Source organism: Chanos chanos, chromosome 6 (assembly GCF_902362185.1).
Source record: "Chanos chanos chromosome 6, fChaCha1.1, whole genome shotgun sequence".
Classification (NCBI taxonomy): domain Eukaryota; kingdom Metazoa; phylum Chordata; class Actinopteri; order Gonorynchiformes; family Chanidae; genus Chanos; species Chanos chanos.
In genome coordinates, this window is record NC_044500.1 from 18,811,535 (window position 1) to 18,827,424 (window position 15,890).

At 43.1% G+C, this 15,890-nt stretch overlaps 1 protein-coding gene across 1 annotated transcript in view; it reads left to right on the plus strand.

Annotated features, from left to right (window-relative positions):
- brip1 (BRCA1 interacting helicase 1) overlaps positions 1-15,720 on the plus strand; it is a 60,565-nt gene extending 44,845 nt beyond the window's left edge. Inside the window, exons 24-25 of the mRNA XM_030778134.1 lie at positions 14,173-14,296; positions 15,492-15,720. Of these exons, the coding sequence (XP_030633994.1) occupies positions 14,173-14,296; positions 15,492-15,720 (353 nt within the window). The remainder of the gene's footprint in view (positions 1-14,172; positions 14,297-15,491) is intronic.
- The last annotated feature ends 170 nt before the right edge of the window (positions 15,721-15,890 follow it).

Consider the following 15,890-nt stretch of genomic DNA (forward strand, 5'->3'; position numbering starts at 1 on the left):
TGTCTGAGCAAACGTGATTTGCAGCTGCCTAAACACCAAAGACAAGCTTGTTGAACTGCGATGCAGACTCACGTCATAAATTCTCGTGGTGATGTGGTGTTCTCACATCCTACGTGATGTTTCACCGTGTTCCGTATTTCATTTATCTTTTTTTATTTATTTCTTTTTCTTTTTTTATTTGGCCTGCATTCCCATCTTTGAAGTATGTCTTATATGTTTCTTTTTACATATCTATGACAGATAGGGAGACTTTATTTTCACCCAGTCTGAACTGAAGACTGTTGCACTTCCTTTGTTGTTGAATCAAGATTAAAATAAATAAAAAAAAGTAAATAAATAAATAAAAAAACTTGTACAAAGATGGCAGAGAGCAGAAAGTCCTTCCACCCCCCCCACCCCCCCCACCCTCAAAAAATCAGTAAGAGGTATTCCAAACCATTGGTTTCTCTAAGTCCCATATCAGAGCCCTATGAATTCCTGGGGGGTCTTTAAATAAACTTTTTTTTTAATGTAGACTGTGTTGTTTATTTTAGAAATGGGTGAACAGTCATAGTCAGTGTCTCTGAGTGAAACTGACAATGTGGATTCAGTGTGTCACATTATTACATTACAGTATGACATCCTTCTCAACATTACACAGATCAGCTTATCTGGCTTTTCAAATAATACACTTCTTTTTTTTTTTTTGAGTAATTAGCGTTCCTTTTGAGGACTGTGCCAGTTTTTATTACAAAAAAGAAAAAAAAGCACCCATTAGTCAGTAAGGCAAAAAATTGAATTGCTAATCCTGTAGGATTACTCTACCGTACTACTCACCAGACCCTTGCTTTGTTATTTGATTTATGTTGCAAATGTTGGTGACGTGCGACGTAAATGACATATTAAAGAGCGCATTACGGGCCTTTTTCTTCTTAATTAGCCACTGCCTTACAGACACTCCCTCTGCCGTCTACCTCGGTAGCTGCACCTCTGCCTCTGTGGAGATCGTACCTTTCCAGCACTTAAGAGACATGAGCTGAATGCTGACACGCTAAACACCAGACACTAAAGTAAATAGAAAAAAACAGAGCCCTTAACAAGTCACTCAGTTCCATTTCAAGAAGACATGCAACTAATCAATCAACTGCTCCCTAAGCAAAGCTGCCCGGCCCCAACATGATGGATGCTACCTCTATTTGCTGAATTTTCTCTGTGGGAAAAATATCTTTCAAGCTGAAGTTTTTTTTTTTTTTTTCACTCCTTCTTTTCTCATATTAAGTGTCAGAACTTGCAATTCAGCGTAGGTATATTTGAATGAACAATTACTCAGGGTAACTTAAAAGAATAGGGGTGTGTGCGTGTGCATGTGTGTGCGTGTGTGTGTATGTGTGTGTGCACACACTGTTCTGTAGGTGGTCCTGGGTTGTGTAAATATTGGAAGTGCTGAGACGCAGTGTGTCAAAACACGCAAGGCTTCAAGTGCTGTGCTAATGAATGGGGGTCCACATGTGAAGTGCCAGAACGGTTTGTTTAAGCAAATGAGCGCCGCTGACAGACATCTGCCTTAATGTGCAGGCTGAGACAGCTCCACTGCTGAGTTTACATTGTATGTAAGTGTGTGCGTCTGTGTGTGTGTGTGAGAGAGAGAGAGAAACAGACAGAGGAAGAGATAGAGGGCTGCGAGAAACACCTCAAGTACACACAGCGCTTGCAGAGAGCTCGTGTGTACGCTTCAGTCGTCTTTACACACCCCTCTTTCTTCAGGCCCCTGAGTCTTCTGGGGAAGAATCTTCGAAGGGTTTTTTTTTTCCTTTAACATGCCAGCCGAGGCTCTTTCGTAATGACAGACAAGCTGTCTTTAGAGACAGGAGGTGGATGAATTAAACATGCCCACTTGCATTGTGACTCATCACACCCTTGAGAAGCAGGTTTGGTTCATGATGGAAAGGGCCGCTTACTTATTTAGCTTCAGATCGTGCTGTTTGATTTCTATCATCCTTAATCCAATGTGATGATTGCAGCAGAAAGCTAGCAGCTTTTCTTTCAAATCATCCTTTAAACACATTTGAAAACAGTTTTGGGGTGTGAAGTCAGCATTTGAAAACCAGCCAATGGTATCATTCTTCTCACATATTTCAAAGGGTTCTCTGAAACAACAAAAAGAGAGGGAAAAAAAAGAAACAAAATGGTTTGGCTGTTCATGACAGGATCTGTGGTTAGGAATGCTGAGAAACTTTTTCATTTTTTTAAGAATTATTGTTTAGTTCTATTTTTTTTTTTAATGTAATGGTATGTTCAGTTTGAGCATTTTGGATGAGTGTCTTTGAATCGCAGTTTTAAAGAGCACGATTTAGAAAGTCAGCTAGAGTACGGAGGAGTGTGTTTAATAACTTCCGGTTTCTATATCCTGTATGTACAGTTTTCCAGGCTGTATATCAGTAAAGTTAAATTCCCACGTATGACTGTTTGCTGACGGAGTTTTGCATTTTAAGGCTTGCTTGTAGGTTGTTCGATTTTATAAATTTGCATGAATGTACAGTAGAGGTGTCATTCTTGTGCTTGATGAGTATGAAAAATCATCATGCGTTGACTCACTTCTGTGGCAGTGAACTGTGCCTCCTGGCAAACCAGATAAAAGTAAGAGTACACACTCAGCAATCCAGACAGGAAGACGCTGAGAGAACATTACCCTGACATCACCATAACAGTCACGTTATCTCCACTGTGATTCTAACTGACAGTTCAAAACACTCCAAGCTTCACTTTGTATGTGAGACCGTGTTGGACCAATCCAGTTCTGAAAGATTTGTGTTAAAAGCTGAGTTTATTTGTGTTTATCTGAAGGTCAACTGGACCCCGAGCTGTTGGGCATTGTTAAGTTTTAAGATCTTGTTCTGTATTACCAAGGATGTCCATCAGGAACTGAGAACGCTCATCTTAGATCAAAACAAAATCAGCCACTTTAACCTCACTCCTTTTGTCACAGAGGACCTCCGCTCCCAGACCTAAAGAGCATTTGGTTTCCATCGTTCTCTGCAGGAGAGAAGAATGAGCGTGGTTGTGGTAGGAGTCTCCCCTCCACTCAAGGAGTTTGTGTGATCTGTCAGGGAATGGGATTACACCTGTGAAAGGCCAAGGACAGGTATGGGCACAGGTGCCTCTCGGAGAGGAAAAGCTCCACTGGCCATGATCCAAGCCTCCTCACGCACGCCCTCCCCAGTTCCTTACCAGTGCATGTCAGCACACAATGCTCGGGGGGGGCGGCTGAACAATAAGACCGCCACCGGTGAACCGGGAGAACACCTGAAAAGCAAACAGTCGACAAAAGCGGACGAGGAACGCTTTGCTTTTTTTGTCCCTGAGCACCTTGTTGTGTGCACAAAGGGCCCTAAAGGACCTGTGCGGCAGGTGTCATGGGAAGGCTCTGCTCTGATGTATTGTGCCCCTCCGGTTTTATGGTGCCCGCCCTGTTTGCGTTCCTCACTGTCCCTTTCACAGCCAGCCGGAACATGGTTTTTGATGTGACAGGAAGGTGCCGTGCCCGGCTTTGTTTAAGGGGCTTATTGGCTAGAAAGGGATGAGGTTAGTTTCACCCAATTGTGTGTGTGTGTGTGTGTGTGTGCGTGTTTTGTTTTTTTGTTTTGTTTCTGCCTCTGGCCATTTGTTTTATCAGACTGCTTCTCTTTGATCAAATGTCAGCCTTAGACATTCCCTTTTGATGCATTGCCTTTCAAATTATATAACTCTTACTGATGAGCAAACAAATTCAGTGTGTAAAATCGTTGTGGTTTGAGAGGTCGATTTAAGAGATGGTGTTTGTGTGTGAGGGAGAGTGAAGAGTCTGCTTTTGACCAGTAGATGTCAGTATTCTCCACTGCTAGTCCTTACCATTGGGATTTAAGCTGTGCTGATGGTGTACTTTTTAATGTCAAGTTTAGTGAGTACCCTTCAGTTTTATACACTCTTATATAAAGGTGCCATTTCCACCCTGAGCTCTCCACTTCTTCAGTCCTCTTCAACTGTCCCCTCTTTTTAGCTTCTCACAAGTACCATAGTGGTCTGTCTGCCTTGTGAATCTGTCTTTCCAGACCGGACCATTTAGAGGAGTCACTCAGCCAGGTTTGGAGTCAGGGCCTTGGACGTTTACTGCACCCTTTCCATTAGAGAGTGAGAGAAAGAGAGAAACCCTTAAACATAGTGGGAACTTAAGTGCATTCACTGTTTATTTACATCACCCTCAAACATACCCCACCCTAGTGGAGTATGTCTGTCTCACTTGACAAAACAGCATGCGAATGAAGGCCCCATTTCTGATGTCAGAATTGGCTCTGTCTTTACTCAGTTGTCTCCAGCATATTCATTGAATTAAACCCTAGTTTTGTTTTGTTTTGTATATTTATCTACAAACCAAGTGTCAAAATAGCTTAAGAGCGTGGTTGTACATCGGAATGGTGTTTTGTATTCCAATCCAAGAATTCTTGGAATTCTGTCCTCATAAGGTACCCTGGGATGAGGAATGTTACGAAGCACATTATAATATTAATGCGCAACACTGACGGCATTGCCATGGGTTTTGTTTCAAGTCAACCATTCCTCCTCTTCCTCTGCGCTGGTATTTTCCCTTCATGCAATTTATGGGAGAGATTGGCATCAGAGAGGTAAGACAACAACACGAGAGAAATGAACATGTCAGTAATTGCCACGCCACAGATCCTGCAGTGTCAGGGATCCATACATCAGCCTAGAGCCTTTATGTTGAGCTTAAAGGCGCTAAAGCTGGAGGATAATAAGAAAGGTAAACAGGGTTATTGACAGAGACACAAAGGGAGCTTTACAATTGTCCTGAGCAGCTGCGTGAACGAAGGCACACACTCGCAGTGCTCTGGGAGGTGCATGTTTTGGTGTAGTCCAGTGCAAGCTTTAGTGACGTCGTTAACCCTTTCCTGTGCTCCTCTAACTCTGTGCCAGCGTGCTCAAACACTAGTGAGACAGGCATTACAGTAATGTCTTGGGTCAGATGAACTGAATTTCTACCTCACCCACAATCACACAGGGCGTATTATCGTCGTCTTTGTATATTAATTGGCTTTCATTCGTGACCCAGTTTTGCCTGGGAGGCCTCAGCTCCCCCATCGTGCTCCTCCAGTCTTGTGTCCAATTATGCCTCTGACAGAAGGGAGGGGAGAAGCTGTGCCCTTTGAGTGTGCTGTGTGCTTGGTTTCGTGGTGCTCTATCTATAATTACCTTCCTCAGGAGCACCAAGGTGTTTCCAACATGCTCTGCCCCACTGTCTGTGTCTCCACAACGAAGGCTCATCAGCCACACTTCTTCATCTCTTCTGCGTACCTAATCAGCTTGGAGATAGGGGGCGCTATCTACCAACCCTTCAGCGGAGTGGCATCCTGCTCTCTCCAATGAAAATAACCGCCTATTTTACAATCTCCAAGAGATTATTTGTCTGGGTTTAACTGGAGAATTGTTGGAGCGGAGTGACCTTCTTTCTGTTCAAATAATGAAAAATCAACTGTTTCTAGAGGCTGAACTGCTCAAGCACCATGTCTCTAAAGCTGTTTAAACTCTTTTCTGGCATGTGGCAATCAACCAAGCAAATACAGCCAAGGATCATTCTTTTGTTTGGTCTGTCTTTTCAGTTGTCAGTGAAAAAACACTTTGCGTGGATAAACAAGTCATTGTATTCTGACCCTCTCAAGAAGGGATTAGGCATTCTGAAGTGTTGTGGGAGTCTGTGCGACTTGCTCAAGAGTTCCTGAGAGTGTAAAGAAAACACATACCGTGGATCCCCAAAAACTAATGGGGAGGTTAAAACAACATAGCCCCCCAGGATTTGGTAGCAAACACACAAACAAGGAAGAACCAACAACCTTCTGTCGCCAGGCCGTGATGTATGGGCACCCTTGACTAGACCTCTTTAGCTTGTAGGCTCCAGCGTCATCCCTTTCACGTTTTGTCTTTAGTTCACTGCAGGGAAAGTCATGTTTTGTTAACCGGCGATATTTCAGACTGACTTCCACCGATGGTTAGTGACCTGTGAATTTATTTTTTAAAGAAGGAGGTGACATCAGTAGCTCTTTTTCCCTCACCTAACATGTTATGTTTGCTCGGTTTTGATTTTCATCAACAGGCCTTCGGTGTTTTCTGTTGTGACTACGGAATAAAAATGATTGTGTGTCACGCAAGGCAGTGTCAAAAAGATGTCTCTCTCTTAGGCCATATGTGTGTCCTAATTCACAGACTTGCCAGCTCCCTTTTCAGTGTGCACGTTTTACAGACCATGAAATTACTCGCGGTCAATATTTACCCTAACAGGCAGCTGAGCCAAAGTCTACCAATTAGCAGTTAGGGGCATTATTCTGTGAAACTGGTTGGTACTAACAAACAATGCCAAAATGGGTATTGGTGTTAAAAAATATAATAAAACCCGGGATTCCCCTCGTAGACATACACACACACACTGTCACTTGAACAATGGAACAGTGCACACTCTCACTCTTGTGCATACAGAGCATGTACACAAACACACACACAGCGTGGAGGCAAAAACAGGCAGAAGCTATGAGAGCGATTAACAGTTCAAACAAAGGAGTGCACCTGACAAGGCTTGAGAGATTACTGTGAAATTCTGATGTGTCCCGTGGTGTGTTTGTGTGGGTGTGAACTGTGTGTTCATTCTCTTGGTTCACTTGGTTGTCCTTCCAGCAAATTTCCACTCTAACTTATCAAAACTGTTTTTTCTTTTCAGTAGTAAATGGCATTACAATACAAAATATTTAATTTAAATTTAAAATATATACAGCAAGGTGTCATTGTGGCCGAGTAATTTGTGATAATGTCTCATGCTTTTGACTAAATCAACACTGGAATGTTTTCTGTGGATATTCAGAATCGGCATTATCTAACCCCTCTTTAGGTGGACACACAAATTTTCTAGCTACACTTTTGGAATGGCCTTGTAGATAACATGCAAACATTTATAGGGAATGACTGAGCCAGGGATCAATACTTGGAACGTTCGCAATGTATTCTTAGATTATTTTAAATAGGATGCCCTTAAGGAAAACACAGGTAATCTTTTGTATAGTCAGTTAGTAGAACAAGAACATGTTGTTTTTTTTTTGTTTTGTTTTTTTAATGAAGTCCTCTGCATTTGGTTTTAGTGTGTTGGCACAGACTTGACTGCATTGTTGCTCTTTGCCTCAGGGTGTCAGTGCTTTTCCTCCTAAAGCCGTTTTTCAAGTCAAGCAAAAACTGATGAACGCAACCCTTACTCCTTTTTTTTGGAAAGCAAAACAAATGGAGGTTTAGCAGCTAAGAGAAATGGTCCACTAGGTTATATGCCTGTCTTCTGTCAACTAAACACACACGGAGATGCTGGAGATGATGGAAATTATTTTCCCTGTGTTTCCTCATTCTTGCATTTACAAACTGGCCTCTGTAGCAGTTAAACTATATGACTTCATTTCCAGTCACCCTTAAGGTGCTTTTTGTGACTGATCTGTGTTTTTCCCCCTCACATTTGGATTTCACACTCTTTTGTGATGTCTTGTGCATTCTTTTTTGGTGTCTCCAGGGAATCTCCCTATCATCATTTGTGCTTTTAAATGTACGTCCTTAGATATACACCCTTGAACATTCCTTGTCTTAGTTTTCTGCATAGAACATTAATGCTTCAGTTAAGAGTGCTCCTTTCATGCTTGTTTCTCCATAGAAACACTGTTTGTTTTTTAATGTTTTTAGGTTTACATTTACAGAATGTCACCTAATCCAGCTCTATAGAGACAGCGCCCTGGTCTTGTGTATAGCTGAAGGATGTTGACCCAGCTCAATCCTGCTTGTTTGTGCTGAAGGAAGATGATTGAAGGAGACAGGGTATTGCGTCATTTGGGGGATAGAGGGACTCACCTGACTGGTCTGTGCCGTGAAAGCTAATTTATTGAAGAATCAAGCCCTGCACCATCCAAGGGTGGGGAATATGTCTTGGAGCTGTTGTGTAAGTGCTCCTGTTTCATAAATCTTGATCTATAATGTGTTGAAATATCTTTTTTTTTTTTATCAGTATCTACATACAATTTTCAAATACCGAATTTATGGCATTTATGCCGTGAACTCACTGGACACAGTAGGCGGTTTCACTCTGAGTATCACAATGTCCTGTCCAATGTCCTTTCTATCATTTGCCTGATATTTGCGGTATATTTAATAAAGATAGTTCTAATCCTAATCTTCTAAATCTTACGTTTTCCTCGTTAAATATATTTCCTTTTGACAGTGTAAATCCCATCTTGGAATGTGGAACTGCAGTGTGGTCTTTCCCCAAAATGAACAAACACTTCTTAGCATGTTAGATGCTAAGGGTTTCCATACGAAGGTTCTGTGAATCTCTTGAGGAGCTGCCTTTTTAGGGCCACTTTTAACACAGCTGCCGTACCACTGCATCTCTGCATTCCGACTGTATCAGATTTGAGAGTCGGCCTAACATCCGTGTTGTGGCGTGCCCAGGACTGGGGCAGGTAGGGCGATGATGATGTGATGATAAACAGCTGGTGCACAGACGGAGGGTATTGTCACTTGGCTCCCTGTATTGGTTTGATGTAAGCTGTTCATGAGGGCCACCTTTAGTGCTGTGCTTGAGCATGGTTTGTGTGTGTGTGTCTGTGTCTGTGTCTGTGTGCATGTATGTGTGTGTTATTTGGTCCATCGACTCCTGTCGCGTGCCTACATACAGCTAAGACCCCACTGAAAAAAAGGGGCTTACGATAAGGAGGTTCTATTAAGACTTCATTGCCATGGTGATATCTGAAGTACCATCGGTGTTGGTAAGACAGCACTGTGTCTCCAAACAGCTGAGATAAATGGACGCGCATTTGCCCACACCACCAGCCAGGGAGGACGAGACAGAGATTCGTAATCTTCACTCTTCTCTGTCTTCTTCCCGCCATGTTACTGTCTTACTTGCATGTTATTGTCTAAGTACAATATCTTTAGACCCCCATTTGATCTATGGGTCCTCTTTTTTCTCCCGCTTTTTTGGGGGTTTTTTAGTTTTTCTTTATTGGTTTGTTCGTTATGATTTCATCATTAATGAATGAAATCCCTAAAATTGAATTTTTTATGTTTTGATTAGATTAGATTCTGTAGGGATAGTTGTGAGAACGTCTCTCGATTAATCGTGGTATGGCCTTGTATAATGGCAGTTGCTGTAACCTGTAGTCTACTTTGGAGCTTTAGTCTGACATTGAGCTTAAAAAACAGTAACACACACTACTGTACACTTTTATTTAAAGGTCCTCTTCTAAGTTCTGCAGGTGCAGGGGATATCACAAGCAACAAAAGTCCTCAGAGATGATGAAAAAACATTCTCGATGTGTGTATGTGCGCACTTTGCCTTCTTTACCAGATTATCCCCACAGCCATCTCCATATTCTGGCAGACAGCTATCAGTGGCATCGCGGTGCGGTCTGGAGCCTGGCACTTTGTGCCCCCACACCCTGAATGCCTGGTCTCCTCTTCACGCCCATATCACTAGGCCTCCGTCCCACACGCACGCACACACACACGCACATGCACATTTCCACATACACATAAACATACACACACACACACACTCACACACACACAGACTTCCACATACACATAAACACACGCACGCAAGCACACGCACATACACACACGCTTCCATATACACTTTAACACTCGTGCGCGCACGCACACATACACACACACACACACACACACACTTTTCGCTCCACAGCAGACACGCAGTCTTGTTAATTTCCTGATTCTGTAATTACATCAGGACTTTGTTTGTGCCATTGGAGATTTCAGGCTATTGTTTGTGCCTGTGTGTGTTTATATGCGATGAGGGTCAGCGATACAGAGCCCGTCTTGGTGGCAGCGGTATCAGAGCAATCAGAGATTAGAGCCATGCTACACGCACTGAGAGATAAAGAAAAAAAATCACGCACAACTCAGGCACGCATAAACAGACTTTCTTCCTCATCACATTGTAAAGGATAGCACTTTTTTGCATTTTTGGTCCATGTTATAAACTGTATATTTGTGGTCTTCTTAGCACATAAAATATATGTGTTCATCAGATGTAGATAGGTCTCCCTTTTGGGAGCTTCTTTGACATCTTCACTGACGTTAATACCCTTGCTCCTTTGTGCCTTCCGAGTTACTTGTGTACGTATGCACTTTCAGGCTAGATGAATGTGTAGATCTCGCTGACACTGTCTATCCGGATGTTTTCCTCTCACCAGTTAAGAGACAAAGATGCTATCCAGACCATTAGCTGTAATTGGGCTCATTTGGACCGGCAATGACCTTCAGGAATAGGCTAGGGTGGACTTAGAGGAAGGGGAGGTGCTGTTCTCTCACAGTGGCATTTAGGAGGAGCACCCAGATCAGCTGAGCTGTCCGAATGTGCCCTTCCTGACCCTGGTGATGGCTATCTCTCTGATTGTTTTGCTTCTACTCTCTGCTTTGCAGACTAAATGACAAACACCAAACAAATACACAGCTTTGATAAAGAAGGTACAGCATGCAGCGCACTGAGCTTTAAACAGATACTCTGAGCTGCATCCGGTCCTTCATACCCATTCAGGATGTTTTGACCCCACATGTGATACTTACTGTCCAAGCCTTTTTTTGACCGACAATAGTGAAGCAGCTTCAGACGCTGGATCTCTCTTCAAACCATGATCTACGTAGCTGTTTGACATAGCTGTCATTGTTTTCGAGCCTTAGTGGTGTCAAAGCAAGAGATAAAACAGAACTTTAGTCTCGTACTATTGTCCAAACCTGCCAAAGACACCTGTATCCAGCCCTGCCTTCTCTGAGTCACCTCTCTATCGATCTCGGTCCCGCTTCATTGCCCGTCACTAGCAGGTGGGAAGTTTCACGCTTCTGCGTTGTAGTGCCTAAACTTCCTATCGTCTGGATCTAAGCTCTATCATGGCACTCTGCCAGGCTGAAGAAAACAGGAATCTAAAAACTGTTATGCTAAAACTTCTCATGGTAGACAATGTAACTAAAGGCTCAGCCTGAACCAAGGACTTTCATTGGCTGCATCTACATAGATCTACATCTACTGTCTTGTTCCTACAGACACCAGAGTATGGAGCAAACAGAGGCACAGTTTTGTTGTCAAGAGTGACAAGAGACAATCCACAGGCTGAGAAAAGAGTTATTTTGCTTCTATTTGACAATTTAATGGAGTAATGTGCTGAGGAACGCTTGTTTGAGTAACTAGAAATAAATTCTTAATTTTGTGAACGTGTGGAAATTCCAAGGAAAACTGTGATTGGAAAACATCAGATTTGGTCTTCCAAAAACACCACTAGATGATGGAGCTGGTGATAATGATGATGGTGATGGTGATGATGATGATGATGATGATGATGATGATGATGATGATAATGATGGTGATGAGGGAGCTACCAGCCCTCAGGCCTGTCTTGTTACTTGAGGTTGCATGGCTGGTTAGTGTGAAGAGGCAGACACCTGCACTGACCAAAAGGCCATGTCAGTTCAGGAGAGCTTTGCCTAAGCCAGCAGGGATGATCTGCAAATCACCCGTTAAGAGTCTTTTGCCTGAGCTGAGGGCCCTAATCCTTAAGTTTGCCGTCCTTCTCAAGCTTAGGGCACTTACTGTGCTGCAGGTTGGCATAGCAGCAAGGCCTCGGTTTCTAGGAAAGGCCATTTGTTCTCATCTCATTGACTACCAGAAATTTAGGGACTTGGCCTTTGTAACTTCTCCTAATATATGATTATGCTCATGTAGTCTTCCTGTTGAAGCTCTACATGTTCTCTTGAAGCACAGTGCCTTCAGGAACAGTTCATTTATTCATTCATCTTTGATCGCTTCAAACACTGGCTAAATGCTAAAGATGTGTTTGACAATATTTTGTGAACATTTGCCAGAAAAGGAGTGAATGTGTGCAAGGTTTTAAGCAAATTTTCTGTGTTTACAAAAACGCAAGTTTCATTGAGCCCTCTGCTCACGAGTACAAACTCTCAGTAGTTACTGTCAACACCTCTGAAGTTTTTATAATTTGACCTAATCTACCAGGCTTTATTAGGTCAGATCCAACAGTGCAACTATTGCGTGTGCTGCTAACCTGGACCTGTGAGTTTCCTGGTAATCCTATGTGATATCCTAGGTGGATGTGGTTTCTAACTTGCCAATCCAATCAGCTTTAAGTTTTATTTTTGTGTACTCTGATGTATCTGGGTAATGAGTATTACGGGCTCGACCCGACTAAGCGTGCAAAATGACAAACAAGGTTGCCTTGTGCTCCTGCAGCTCCCTCTTTAGTCAGGTAATCACTTTTAGGAGGTCTTATCCCCTTCAACCTGCTCTGTCAGTCACCGCCGCCCTGATCCTTTTTTCTGTAAGCCGTATTTGTCAAACTAAACACTTGATCTGTACAGGGGTACCGGCCAAAGGTGAAGCCTCCGGAGCCAGACGAGTGCTTCAATTGGCATTTGAAGACGACGAACGTATTAGCTAGAGCTTTGCAGTCGCTTTTCGGAGCTAATCCACACAATCTCCTCCCTCCCCATCAGAGCGTAGGGCTGCTAGACTGTCCACAGGAAGGCGCCTAGGGTGAGTCTGAAGTGAGTGCCTGGGGCAGCCTCTCTAGTGGCGAGCCTGACCGCCCTTACCACTAATGTGGTGCAGTTGTTGTGGCCGTAATGTGTCACTACTGTGGGAAGGACCAGTTGAGCATGAAGCTTAAGCTAATTCCCTGAACTTGCCCTCTCACATTTGCTTATACTCCTGGTGAGAATTCCACAGTAGACCAAGAACCAGAAATCTTCTGGCTTTTCTCTAATTCGATACAGTCTTTCGTTATCCCCATTCTTTTTTTTTTTTGCATTTTCTGTTATACATTTTGATGACATTTTTTTCTGCATCCTTGGAGACAGATCCCAAACTCATCTTCATCAGCACAGCACCCCCCCCCCCCCCATGCAGGGCCTCATATTGGCAGTGTCAGGAATTTAAACCAGTTAGCCTCCAGTACACGGTTCATTTTCCTCCATAATGTCACCTATCAACCCATGAGCCTGTCCCCTTACCACTTGGCTGTTCATGTTCTGCAACTGTACAGAGGATGTTACACCTCAATGTTTAAGGGCAGTATAAAATAAAAGCTTCTGCTACCTGCATAGCATTGACATAACCATTTCAGTTAAGATAGGATCATACAGGAATGGTTCAGATGGCATGTTGTCATGTCTACTATTAAAAATAAATGATAAAAAAAAAGAAAAGAAATCACCAACATATAACTGAAGAGCTGGTTCATTGTTATACTGTGAGACAGACAGAGAAATCACAGTCGTTTTCTGCAGTTCCAGTTTTCAGTCAGTAGAGGGGATGAGCACTCCAAATGCCTGAATCTTATGAGAATGACGTTCCTTTTCTTTCATTCCTAACACTCAAGTTGTATTCAAGTGTCGCTTTCTAATCAAAACATAGCATCGGCCGCTTCGATCTTCCACATTGTCTTCTCTTTTTCAAGTCATTAGAAGTTAGTTCATTTGTTATTTAGTAAAATAAATGGAATATATGCTTTGTTAACAGTCCTAGTACATGTGAGGTAAGCCTAAACAGAGCCTCAAGGTTTAACAAATTGTTTTTCCACTTCCTTAAATACGTAATGCCTTTAAAGGAGTGGCACTGTAGCTGGCCTCAGTCTGCAGTGGCCAGAGGAATCCACTGCTGTAAACGCCATCTCGTCATTTAGCTGCAGTGAACCTGAAGTGGGAAGGAGGGTGATACGAGGGGGAGGGGAAGGAGTTACATCTAGCTGAGTAAAGAATAGAGGGGGCAACTCATCTGGGGGTGGGGTCAGTGTAGAATGAATGTTTGAGGTGAGGGGCAAAATCCATCAATCTGCTTTTTTTTTTTTTTTTTTTTCCTGTTTAGTGGGCAGACAAGGAAAGAATGCAGATGTGTACTCATTCTCCAGACTGAATGACTAGTCCATACAGACCCTAAGGCAAGAGGTTAACACTCTCTTTAGCTGTAGCCTCAGCACTGGCTACATCACTTTGACTGAATAGCTACCGCCATTTGGAATCCTCTTTGGGACGTTCACATAACGAATCGCTGGCAACGGCCATGTCTTCTTTCGATTGTCTGTCTGTATGTCTGTGACTCAGTGTGGCACTTCCTGTATTTCCTCATGTTCCCGCCCCCTCTGAGGGAGCAATACTGCTTTGTGACAGGAGGACCAGGGAGAGAGGCTGTTCCCTCATATGGTAACCATGTGATTGGCTCCCTGAGGTATCCCCCCTCCAAGAACAAGAGAGAAAAGAGGAGGAGAGAAGGTTCATGTAAACCATTCTAATGCATGAACGTGGTCACACCCTCATAAACCACAGAGACACTCCTCCTCCATGAACGGTGCACACACATACACGTATGTTCATATTTCGAGCCAATAGCTGACTTTAATAAGCACTACCAGTGTATGGGGAACAATGAGGTCACTTGCCAAGTGCACATCTGTAGTCATCAAAGCATGCCACAACAGCCTTTGTAATGATATCCTGTTTTCCAAAAACATGTGCATATTCCAGTTTGGAATGAGTTTGGATTGAAGCTAATTTTTTTTTCAACTAGAGGAACTATGTTCTGATTGGCTAAATCACCAATTAAAGAAAATAAGGCTGAATCTTGAGTTTTATTCTTAAAGTTTGAGCTTGTTTGTTGTTCTCTGTTCATCTGCCATTATAGCACATTGTACATCAACCTCTTAGGCCTCCATTTAATCTGATGGATAAAACACTTAATCCATGCTCCATTTTCTTAGCAAAACCTAATCCATGGTGCTCTCGCAATAAAATTATTAATTTTTATTGATGCTTTCATCCAAACCCTCTCAGTTCGACAGGGGCCCCAATTTGCTAAAGTTGGGTTTATGTTTTATTGGAGTGAGCCAGATGTACCTTTGATCAAGGGACACCGCAGCTCTTAAGTGTCCCCTGCTTGAAAAACTGGACTCCAAAACTCCCACCCTGGTGCCCCCCTACCCCCTGTCTTTAAAGTCCTCCCCTCTATTCTGAGCTCAGGATTCTTCAGTTAGTCCTAATTGCAGTGGACTACCATCCCGCTAGACCTTCGCTACCATGGTGACAAATTCTGTGTCCTCAGAACACAGTCACTTGATGGTAGAAAGTGATCAGGAGCCTAGTATGTAAAAGATCTTATGTGGTTCAACTGACTCTTAAGACAACGCACAAACAAGGAACAAGGGTCGAGCGAGAAGCCACTTAGTCACCTTTGTGTCGCACCCGAGCAGGCTTGGTCATATGAAGCCATTCAGTTGCCCCTAAGGATTCCAGCCGCATGTGGATTGAATCAGAATTATCCGCTAATTGACTATTTACTAGGCTCCAGAAAGACCATAATGGACTTGATATTAAATCCCCCCCTCCTCAAGTATTTAAAGCGTGTTTCTGAGTGCTTCGTCGAGGAGCCAGGACCCAGGCTTTTACAAGGAGGAGCGACTTAAGCTCCTGGGTCAGGGTATGCCCAGCCAAGGCAGCTCTCAGACGGGATTTAGAGACGACAGTGGGAAGCAGCACAAAGAGAGGAAAGAGGGCAGTGCAGGAGAGAGGCACGGCCAGATCTACTTCAATGAGTTCCAGATGACCCCCTTCGCCCCCATTCTCCAGGCCGACTTTCTCACAGATAGATACCACTAACGCTATTGTACTCCACACAGGGCTTAAACATGACTTTACATTAATGGAGATAAACGGCTTTTTATGTGGAAAGTTGAATCATAAATCCTAAAATGTCTGCTCCCTTTTATGTGCCACTAAAACCTCACCTGATAAAAAAAGAAAGCCAGTTACGTTTTGATCAAATGACA